Raw genomic sequence first — 12,264 nt, forward strand, 5'->3', positions numbered from 1 at the left:
AGAACTGCACTGTGTGGACAGGTTCAGTTACTTCTACTCAACTGCTGCAGCTCTGTGAGGTTATACTGTTTATAGGCAAGTGTGGTAACAGTTTAATTATTTTATGATCATGTGAAAATATGAAGCATCGTTGTCAAATGAAATGAGATGCTTATATCAACAGAGGAAGCAAGGCGCTGTTCATGGACTACTCAGCTTTTGTTTGGTCCATTCAGGGAAATTCACTGATGACTACAGAGTCAAACGTGCTCAGTGGAAACAATGCACCCCAATGCTGGATGCAACTGGATATGAAATGGAATAAAGGAGGGAAGAGACGGCCCTTTGAACTACTGTTGTGGATAAATATGGCAGATTCTGTGGAGGCAACCTGCTTTTTCTGTAGATATACTATATTCAAACTGTCACTGTGGGCTCATGGAAAAATCTGTGCAATTACAGTTTCCTAAATCCTCCTAATTTATCAACTAAACCTGTGAGAGTTTAAGGGTTTAAAGGTAGAAGTCAGTGGACTGTTCATTACAGATCACATTCCAACATCTGCAGTCTTACTCTCACAGACTGCACTATACACACAGAGCAAATACTGAACTAAATAATAATAATATTAACAACAACAACAACAACAACAACAACAATAATAATAATAATAATAATAATAATAATAATAATAATAATAATAATAATCCATCCATCCATCTATTATCCACCGCTTTATCCGGGGCCGGGTCGGGGGGGTAACAGTCTAAGCAGGGATGCCCAGACTTCCCTCTCCTCAGACTCCTCCTCCTGCTCTTCTGGGGGTCCCCGAGGCGTTCCCAGGCCAGCCCACAGACTTAGTCTCTCCAATGTGTCCTAGGTCTTCCCCGAGACCTCCTCCTGAAGGAATTGTGGTGTGTTTTTTGACTTATGTGTGCCTCTTGAGCCCAAGCCTGCACCTAGAAGGGCCAAGAGGAGGATCATTACAGAGTCCACAGCCCAGGTTCTCCGTGCCCTGTTTAACCCTAGTCTTCTTAATGAGTGTCCTGATGTTGATGAGTTTATCCAGTGCTTTGCCACACACTGCAGCTCTATTCTAGACCAGGTGGCTCCCGTGAAAACTAATGTCACTCGTAAGTGGTCTTGTCCCTGGATAAATGAAAACATCTTAAACCTAAGGAGAACTTGTCGCAAAACTGAGCGTCTTTGGAAATCAACCCAGTTGGAAGTACACAGGTTACATCTTAAAGATCTCATAACCTCATTAAATAAAATGATTAAGGAGGCAAGGTCCAGCTACTTCCACAAACTTATAGCCACAAACAAGAAAAACCCCAAAGTAATCTTTGACACAATCCAGTCCATTGTGTCCCCTGCTGTCCCTGCTGCCCCTGTGCTCTGTAAAGCTGACAGCAATGACTTCCTAAACTTCTTCACAGACAAGATCAGGGATATTAAACACAATATCCCACCACCCTCTGGCCGTCTGACCCTAGCTGATCCCCCTCTGCAAACCTGGTCCTCTTTCGACCCTGTGACACTGGAGGACATCTCAGCACTTTTATCCAAAACGAAACCCTCCTCCAACCCTGCAGACCTCCTCCCCCATAAGCTCCTTGTCGGTGTCTTTGACACTATTGGACCATGGGTCACAAAGTTTTTTAACCTGTCGCTCTCAACTGGTTTGTTTCCCAGCTCCTTCAAACAGGCCATCATAGAACCTAAACTAAAGAAAACCACACTGGACCCCACAGACTTCAAAAGCTACAGGCCCATTTCAAAGCTCCCCCTATTGGCCAAAATCCTTGAGAAAGCAGTGTCTAAACAACTGACAGCTTTTCTGGAGACACACCAGATCTATGACACTTTTCAGTCTGGGTTTAGACAACGCCACTCAACAGAAACTGCACTATTAAAAGTGTCTAGTGACATCCTGATGGAGGCTGACTCCGGGAAATCCACGGTCTTGGTCCTGCTAGATCTGTCCTCGGCCTTTGACACAGTGGACCATACCATAATGATTGAGAGACTGAGGGACCTGGTAGGGATGTCAGGTCCTGTGCTAGACTGGTTCTCCTCTTACCTGACCGGCAGAAGCTTCACTGTGTCAATAAACAACTTCCAATCTGACTCAGCGGATCTACTGTGTGGTGTGCCCCAAGGCTCTGTCCTGGGACCAGTCCTATTCTTACTCTATGTCCTCCCACTTGGCCACATTATCCGACAGTACAGTGATGTCTCCTATCATCTATTCACAGATGACATCCAGATGAACTGCTCCTTTAACTCCTCTGAGCCCCACAAACTGAGTTCCTTAATCATCTGCTTGTCAGAGCTGAAGCAGTGGCTAAATGATAACAGCCTCCAGCTGAACTCCAGCAAAACTGAGACCCTCATCATTGCCCCGGATAGTGCAATCCCACGGATCAAACATCACCTTGGAGACCTGAGTTCCTCGGTAAAGACAAAACTGAGGAATCTGGGTGTCATCTTTGACCAGGACATGTCTTTAGAATTCTACTCCAAACACCTAGTCAAAAACTGTTTCTTCCACCTACGCAACATCTCCAAACTCAGATCTATGGTGTCCACAAATGAGCTCGAGATGATCGTTCACGCTTTCGTATCTTCTCGCTTAGACTACTGCAACAGCCTGTTTACATGCTTAAACAAGAAGGAGCTGGCCCGTCTACAGTTTGTCCAGAACTCTGCTGCCAGGCTCCTGACCCGCACAAACAGGAGAACCCACATCACTCCCATCCTTAAATCTCTCCACTGGCTCCCTGTTCTATATCGTCTTCATTTCAAAATTCTGGTGCTAACTTTCCGGGCCCTACATGGCCAGGCCCCTGCATACATTGCTTCCCTGATCCAGCCCTACAGCTCGACTCGTAGCTTGAGGTCTTCAGGACAGTACCTGCTGATGGTTCCACGGACCTGTTTTAGCACACGTGGTGACAGGTCTTTTAAAGCTGTGGCACCACGTCTATGGAATGACCTGCCTCTACACCTACGGTCCATGGACTCTGTAGAGAGCTTTAAGAAACACCTCAAAACCCTCCTGTTCAAAAAGGCTTTTTAGTCTCCCACCTGACCCAGGACCACCACAGACTGATTACACTCTATGTATTCATCATAACGTACTCCATGTGTCATCCCCCCCCCTCAGTCTCTCTATATCTCTATCGCTCTCTCTTTTCTCCTCCTTTACTCTCTCTCTCTCTCTTTAACCCCAACTGGTCAAGGCAGACAGCCATCCTTCAGGAGTCTGGGTCTGCTCCAGGTTTCTGCTGTTAAAGGGAAGTTTTTCCTCGCCACTGTCACCAATCACAAGTGTTTGCTCCTGAAGGATTCTGTTGGGTCTCTCTAAACTTAATTTGATTCTGATTTGAACTGATAAAGCCCTTTGTGACTCTGTCTGTGAAAAGTGCTCTATAAATAAAATTTACTTTACTTACTTACTTACTTACTTAATAATAATAATAATAATAATAATAATAATAATAATAATAATAATAATAATAATAATAATAATTCGATGGCACAACAAATCTGTGGTCTCTCCAGACTGGAATGGTTATGATATACACTGGATTGTACATACATCCAAACTACAAAGTGACTGATGTGTATTGAGAGACTCATTTTGGGGTGTATAGGTTTCAGCCATCATGCCATATGTTTATATTGTATTTTTGTATTGTATTGTCACTGATTTTTTTTTTTTTTTTTTGTTAATTTAGTGAATAGCACCTTTAAAATAATGGGCACTGTTTGGACCATTTCAGTAAATGATGGGTGCACGTTCTCAGTGTAAATGACATCTATGCGAGATGTTCACGTACCACCACCACCCCCCTATATTCGTTTCGTCATCGGTGACGCATACGTGCCTTCGTCATCACACGATTAAACGAACTTCACTCCGCACGTTACCTTTGTCCCGCCCTCATTTCCTTCCACATAGACATTATTTTTTCTTATTTATGTAATCATATTAATCTGCATGAATAGGAAAAGATAAACCTATGATTAACATTGATTAACGTACACTGTGTAATAGTTGTTGGTGGTTTAAAGCCTAAAATGACGCTTTAAGTAGTTCATTTAGATGGATGTCAATCAAAGCTGTGTGATCATGTTCGGTTGAGAGCGCAGAGGTTTTCCACGTCAGTGTGTTTACCCGGAGCACAGTGACAGCTGATAGCAGGAAGGGGCTTGATTTGGCCACTTACAGAGCGATTTATGTTCACTGAATGAATAAGTCGTCAGAAAAACTGAAATATTACGCAGTGGAATGTCCAAATATTGCAGTAATCCGGTCTGTTTGTCGCGGAGAATTGAACTTTGCTCTTCTTCATTCACTCTTGGCCGGCTAGCCTGCTAGCTTGCCGAGCTAGGCTAGCATTAGCTCCAGCAGGACTCCATCTTTGAAATATCAGCCATACACAGGTAATATGTGCATTTGTGGGACACTGCAATGTATCCGTACGTTGGGCAACAGGTGTTTTATGTTTTAAAATGACGTACGTTCAATATTTCGGGCAGCGCTAATGCTGAAGACACTGCTAACATGAACCGGCTTACAGGCTAGCAGGCTGTGCTAGCTTTTATACGTGTAGATACAAGCATCATAAAGGTGATAGAAATGATTCAAGTAGTCTTCTTAATGCTGTCATTGACATGGGTTTGGTCTCAGATGGGTGCCGGCTGTCTACTGTGCAGCTTGTATGAACTAGCCTGTTGTTTATAGCCTTTGAAGAGACACGTACTCTGCTGTAATCTAATTAGCAGCTAGCATCTTCAGGTTTTCACTACCTGACAGCCTCAGCACAAACGTTTTACTTCATGTTTTACCTGATAAACAAGACAATGTCAACCATTAACTGCCTGAATTGGACATGCTTTCTGATCCCGGGGGAAATTACTTTTGATACAAGTGCACAAACAAATAAAGATACTCTAATAATGTAATAACAGAAGTATAACTGAGGAAAAAACTCTTGTAAAACTATTAATATCTAAACAGCAATAACGAGTAAGTCTGACTAGGGTTGTTTACGATAGAGGTTTGCACAGTAAAACAATAGTAGACTACAGGTTAGATCAGAAAAAGTGTCAGTATTGCTCCTTGGAACAGGAAAGCTCACATATCATTAAGATTTGGACAGGTTACAGATAGTTGGACTAAAGGCTGTATATGCTGTGTTGTGATTCTTACTGTTTGAGTACTGTTTGGTTCTGTAAATGTAGGGTGGTGTATAGCATGTGATTGTTCCTCTGAACTGCAGAATAATGTTCAGTCTCACTAAGGGGTGTAATGAGATGAAAATTTCATATCACGGTTATTGTGACCAAAATTATCACAGTTATCATTATTATCGCGGTATTATTGAAATTGTGCTCAAAATGTTCAAAAAGTACTAATACACACACTGAAATAATTTAACCCAAGTTGTATTAAAAAAAAAAAAAATAACAGGCACAATGTACCTTCTGTTGCAGAAACATTCAAATATTAACCCTTAGTGGTCTGAGCCTATTTTGTCCGTTTTTCAGTCCTTTTGATTTTGCCTTTATATACTATATAAACAAATGTTTACTATACCCATGTTTGGGATCTGTTTTTTTCAGCACAACTCCATTTATATCATCTGTCTACTATTTTTTTTCTCCACTTTAATCTACTATAAAAACATACAAGGACAAAAAACACACAAAAAATATATAAAATCCAGTTTGAAAAAATGTATATACTTTATTGCATAAATAACACAAAGATGCTTAATGAACCTTTTCAAAGACTTCAAAAGTGAATATTGGCTCCAAATTTTAGGTATATAAAATCAAATTTGTATTAAATAAAAACTATACTCATATTGCCGAAAAAGCAGATCTTTACATAGGGTTTTTCCCCTAAAAGTGTGGTAATCAAACACGGTTATCATGATAATTAGAATTTAAACGGTAATACTGTCTGCAATTTTACTGCCATTTATTGTTATACCGGTAATCGTTACATCCCTGGTCAACAGTGTGGACTATAGAGTTGGACTACCGTCTGCAGAAGCGAACAGTAGGCGCTCTGGAACTTCAGACTGGAACTGGTGGTTTCAACCCTTCATGGGAACCTCCTTTCTAAATCCTCATTTCTCTGACACTCCAGCTTTAAGCCTATCAGTGTCTTATCCTCCTCTCACGGTTCCATCCCTTCATTGTTTTGAATAGGCTGCTTACCATGAATTTAAAACCCTCCATGTCTTCCAATAAAGTAACAGTTATATCTGTGGTGGCTTACATGACACACAAAAAAAAAGGTTAATCCAACCATTTTAAGATCTACTGCTTGTCAAATATGAACAGCCTGTCATTTTCATTCTGTTTGGTTATCCCGATTGCTTTCAGACATTGTCAAGTCAAGATATGGAAATGTGAATCCCAAAGACTGATTTGTTTCAGCTGGAAGTTCTGTGTTTGATTTGGAGATACTTAATGTACAAATGATTTTTTTGGGGTTTACCCATGAATTGCGCCTGAACAGATGCTCAGCCACATTCAAAATGACCCCACAACTTCACGCAAATGGTCCCAATGTGGTGAGAAATAGCCACAGTATTCATTTGAAATGCGGGTATCAGTGTTTTCTTTGATATTTCTTTCTAAATTGTTATTTTCACTCATTTAAGATCAATAATGTGCACTTACAAACAATACTTAGGTTGCACCTGTGGAACAGAAACGTGAAACGTGCATCACAATTGAACCATTTTAACTATGGGTTTCTTTTTACACATAAAAAAGGCCAAATATTTATATTTATATCTAATTATTTATAGAATTGTTAAGAGTTTGCTGTTTTTATACTTGGTGGAAAGTGTGCATAGAAAACCTAACATTTGACGAAGTGCACTGTGAACTGGAAGGATTTAGTAAAAAAAAGTAATAAGAAACGTGGTTGAATTGTGAAGTGGCAGCAGATAAAAACACAACATATATATGTGAACATTTTACTCATCTTTAGATGGAAACTAAACTACTATAATCTATAAAAGCTGTTATTGCATGTGCATGAGTCTCCTGAACAGAAAGGCTTCACTCTCTGCAATGTCTGTGTCAGTATGAACCACATAGGGATGTAACGATTACCGGTATAACGATAAATTGCGGTAAAATTGCAGACTGTTAGTATTACCATTTACATTCTAATTGTCATGATAACCGTGTTTGATTACTGCACTTTTAGGGGAAAAAACCCTATGTAAAGATCTGCTGTTATGTCAAATATTTGAGTATAGTTTTAATTTATTACAATTTTGATTTTATATACCAAATATTTGGAACCAATATTCACTTTTAAAGTCTTTGAAAAGGTTTGTTAAGCATCTGTGTGTTATTTATGTAATAAAGCAGGGGTGTCAAACTCATTGTAGTTCAGGGGCCACACTCACCCCAATATGATCTCCAGTGGGCCGGACCAGTGAATTAATAACATAATAATATATAAATAATGCCAACTCCAAACATTTCATTGTGTTTTATAGTGAAAAAAGTAAAATTAGATTATGGAAACGTTTACATCTATTAACTGTCCTTTTAATAATGTGAATAACATGAACAACCATGAAAAAACTGAAATTTATTCAGAAAAATAAGTGCAATTTTAACTCTGTTTTGCCTCGGCTTATCATTTGTAAATGTGCATTACAGTGGATCTGCAAATTTACAAAATATTTTAGTAACTGGCAGAATATTAGCAAAATTGCACTTACTTCTCTTAACACATTTCTAGTTTTTCTTATTTTTTGTGAAAGGCTAGTTTGTAAATGTACACATTTTCATGTAATTTCACTTTTTTTTTTTTACACTAAAACAGAGGGAAAATTTAGAATTGTCATTATTTGTAGGTTTTTATGGTAGTATTTTACTGATCTGACCCACTTCAGACTAAAGTAGGGCTTTATATGGCCCCTAAAGTAAAACCATTGACTGTTAATATCTTGAATGTAATTTCTGCATTTCACAAATTCATCGTATGGGCCGGATTGGACCCTTTGGCGGGCCGGATTTGGCCCCTGGGCCGCATGTTTGACACTTTTGCAATAAAGTATTTACATTTTTCAAATCTGATTTTATATATTTTTTGGGTGTTTTTTGTCCTTTTATGTTTTTATAGTAGGTTAAAGTGAAAAAAATAATAGACAGATGATATAAATGGAGTTGTGCTGAAAAAAACAGATCCCAAACATGGGTATAGTAAACATACAGGGTGGGGAAGCAAAATGTACAATATTTTGAGGCAGGGATTGAAAGACAGTGTATGACCAATTAGTTTATTGAAAGTCATGGGAATTTATTTGCCACAAGAAAATGTCCATAATAGAAAATGTTTTTATTCTATGTGTCCTCCTTCTTTCTCAATAACTGCCTTCACACGCTTCCTGAAACTTGCACAAGTGTTCCTCAAATATTGGGGTGACAACTTCTCCCATTCTTCTTTAATAGTATCTTCCAGACTTTCTGGTAATAGTTTTGCTCATAGTCATTCTCTTCTTTCCATTATAAACAGTCTTTATGGACACTCCAACTATTTTTGAAATCTCCTTTGGTGTGACGAGTGCATTCAGCAAATCACACACTCTTTGACGTTTGCTTTCCTGATTACTCATATGGGCAAAAGTTTGTGAAAAGGTATGGATAATAGTGTTAGGTATGATTATGACATCAGTATATGTTTGGTTTCAAAACAACTGACGTAGTGTCTGCTGAGAAAAAACAACTAAATGTTCAGTGTACATTTTGCTTCCCCACCCTGTAGATGAAGTTGTGCCGAAAAAACAGATCCCAAACATGGGTATAGTAAACATTTGTTTGTAGAGTATATAAAGGCAAAATCAAAAGGACTGAAAAATGGACAAAATAGGCTCAGACCACTAAGGGTTAATATTTGAATGTTTCTGCAACAGAAGGGACATTGTGCCAATTATTTTATTACCTCCGCCAAGGAGGTTATGTTTTTGCCAGGGTTTGTCTGTTTGTTTGTCTGTCCGTTAGTGTGCAACATAACTCAAAAAGTTATGGACAGATTTTGATGAAATTTTCAGGGTTTGTTGGAAATGGGATAAGGAAGAAATGATTAAATTTTGGTGGTGATCGGGGGTGGGGGGGCCCACGGGGGGGCCCATTTCCAACAAACCCTGAAAATTTCATCAAAATCAGTCCATAACTTTTTGAGTTATGTTGCACACTAACGGACAGACAAACAAACAAACAAACCCTGGCAAAAACGTAACCTCCTTGGCGTGGGGGGGCCCACGGGGGGGGCCACTGATCAGCCTTGGCGGAGGTCTGCGCTCTCCGAGTGCTTCTAGTTTTATTTTATTTTATTTTATTTTATATTTTTAAATACAACTTGGTTAAATTATTTCAGTGTGTGTATTAGTACTTTTTGAACATTTTCAGCACAATTTCAATAATACGGCGATAATAATGATAACCGTGATCATTTTGGTCACAATGACCGTGATATGAAATTTTCATATGGTTACATCCCTAGAACCACACACCTGTCAAACTTTCTGTCAAAGATTAGGGTTAGGCTAACCTAACCCTAGGGACTCAGTACTATTACTGTCATATACACTCATATTTGTGACACCCCTTTTCCTCTGTGTGTGTTTGTCAGGAAGCAGCATGGTGGACAAGAACATCTACATCATCCAGGGTGAGATCAGTACGGTGGTTGGTGCCATCAAGAGGAACTCCAGATGGAACACCCACACGCCTCTAGTAAGACCAGTAGGACTGACCACTGCCTTTGTCCTTTAGAACCCACTGCTTTCTTTTCAGTCATGTCCTAAGGTCAGACTTTCTCCCAAAGCTTAGTATCAGATATTGAAAATATCTACGCATCAACTAGGGCTGTGTATCGGCAAGAATCTGGTGATACAACACAAATCACAATACTAGGATCACAGTATGATATATCACGATATATCATGATGCTGTTAAAGAGGCAATTTTTTCCCCCTTAGTTTTAAAGATTATTTCCTGGAAGAATTGAATTACACCAGAAATATGTACAAATACTGAATACATTTTTATTTGATCACAACAGGATCTAATGCTGTATCACAAAATTTTTCTAATTCTAGTTTCCAAAGGAACTACCATCTGCCTCAGACAGTAAAAAGTGCTTTTAGGTGCTGAATACTGAGGTCTACATGAATGGGGTTGAATGTCAAAGGCTCATCTGTGTGGTTCTTCTGTTAAACCTTTGGTTGAATTTGTTTCTGTATCCAGGATGAAGAACAGGACCCACTACTCAACAGCTTTGGACACCTGAAGGACATACTCAACAACATCAAAGGTGAGTGGGACTGATGATGATGATGATGATGGTTGTTTCTGTTTGGTGGAGCCAAAAAGTTTTCACACAACACTGTGAACAGAACTTGCTTGCTGGATCGCTGGTCTGTCTCTCTCTTAACAAGACATCAAATAGTCCATAGCAGCATCCTACCTGTGTATATATAACCCTACAGCGCCAACGTTAACAACTACGCCGAATACAACACCGCATATTTCTGTACCAGGTTGGGGATGGGTGGTTGATCCACAGCTGGTTTGTTTGATTTTGAAGAGATCTCCGCCTCCATTTACATCTGGCCAAAGATGTCATCGAGCAGCACATTTTAGTGATTTATTGATGGCGTGCAATTTAGCCAAATATAAAGCCCCTGAAACTGAGTTACACAGTGTGTTTAATCATGGGTCGGGTTGGGTTGCGGGTCTAATGTACGCGGGTACAGGCAGGTGCGGGTTTGAACAAAGTTACTTCTTTCAAATGACTCCCCATTAGTTGACCTGTAGCAGACCCCTGTCCAGTTGGTGCCAGTGTGCATATTAATCACTCATTGTCAGGTCTTGTTGTTTTGCTGACTTTAGCCAAAATTAGATGCTACTTTGCTAGCGCAAAATGTTGAGACAGCCGAGTCTCCTTAGTTATTTTAAAAAGCTCGGTTAATGTGATGGCATTGAAAAATATGGTGAAAAAAGAGGGACTTATATGGTGGAAGATGAAGGACAAGTAAGTAATAGTGATAATGTTTATCAACCAGCAGCAACTACAGCTGCTGCATTATTAAGATGGTTTTGAACATTAAATACGACTAAATATGTCTCATTATCATTAAAATTTTATTTGAAATGATGGATAATAATGTGTTCTGATGGAATTCTTACAACTCTGTCCGTCAAAATGACGGACAATAAAAATGTCTAGTGCAACCTCTGATTGGGGGCTTTAACTCCAGTTAACATGTGACATCATGACTCTGTTTTTCTGGTTATTAGAGGAAATGTGTGCATTCTTATTGCCTTTCAAATTAAACCTGTGGAATACTCAGACAAACAGGGCGTTGAATCAGCACTGATCTGCTCATTTAGATCTACTTTCACTGCACACAGTTCATTATTACCTCAACAGACAGAAAAACCAGTTCTGTCTGTGTGAACACTGACACTGTGGACATTGATGCAGTAGATTTACCAGACAGACCATCTTAGCCTGTCACACGTGTTCATATCATGGATCTGTCAACATTTAGTGTCTTTTAAAATCTTTGAAATAATAACAACATCAATACTACTACTACTACTACTTATACTACTACTGCTATGAAGAGTAATAGTCCAGTGGTTTATAATCCGTGGTGACTGTTCTTCTTCAGTGTCTAAAGTCATGGTCCAGGCCTGCTTTGACTCATGGACCTTCAACAGTTCTCTGTCATACACTTAGTTTTGTGTTGTTACTTCTTTGAGGTCATTTTCCTCTTGCTGTGTTTTTACATCATTTTAATCTCATTGCGTCTTTTATAACATCTGTGTCTTGTATCTTTTAGGTCATTTTCATCTTGCATCTTTTACAAATTATTTAAAACCACAAATAACTGTCTACAACTTTCACTCAGGAGGAAAAAAACATCTGTTCAAAGCAGCAGAAACTTGAAGGTGTGTGTTTGTTGGCTTTACCTCCCCTCTGGATTGCACTTGTCATTTTTCCTGCAGTTCAGTTTGTTTTTTTCTGCACTGAATTGAAAATCGTTTTGAATCGAAAATCGATTTTGAATCGAATCGTAGCCCCAAAAATTGGAATCGAATCGAATCGTGAGGTAGGAAAAGATTCCCACGCCAAATTTCTGGCAACCCCAGACACTCAAAAACTGAGACCTTTTTTTTTTTTTTTTTTGCTAAAATTAATCTGCTTTTGATCATGTAATAGTTTGC

General features: G+C 39.2%; 1 protein-coding gene across 1 annotated transcript in view; it reads left to right on the plus strand.

Moving 5' to 3' along the window:
• The first annotated feature begins 4,151 nt into the window (after positions 1-4,151).
• Positions 4,152-12,264, plus strand: part of gbf1 (golgi brefeldin A resistant guanine nucleotide exchange factor 1) — a 130,636-nt gene continuing 122,523 nt past the window's right edge. Inside the window, exons 1-3 of the mRNA XM_030156528.1 lie at positions 4,152-4,431; positions 9,662-9,765; positions 10,279-10,345. Coding sequence (XP_030012388.1) covers positions 9,670-9,765; positions 10,279-10,345 — 163 coding nt within the window. The 5' untranslated portion in view covers positions 4,152-4,431; positions 9,662-9,669. The remainder of the gene's footprint in view (positions 4,432-9,661; positions 9,766-10,278; positions 10,346-12,264) is intronic.

Source organism: Sphaeramia orbicularis, chromosome 15, assembly GCF_902148855.1.
Source record: "Sphaeramia orbicularis chromosome 15, fSphaOr1.1, whole genome shotgun sequence".
Classification (NCBI taxonomy): Eukaryota; Metazoa; Chordata; class Actinopteri; order Kurtiformes; family Apogonidae; genus Sphaeramia; species Sphaeramia orbicularis.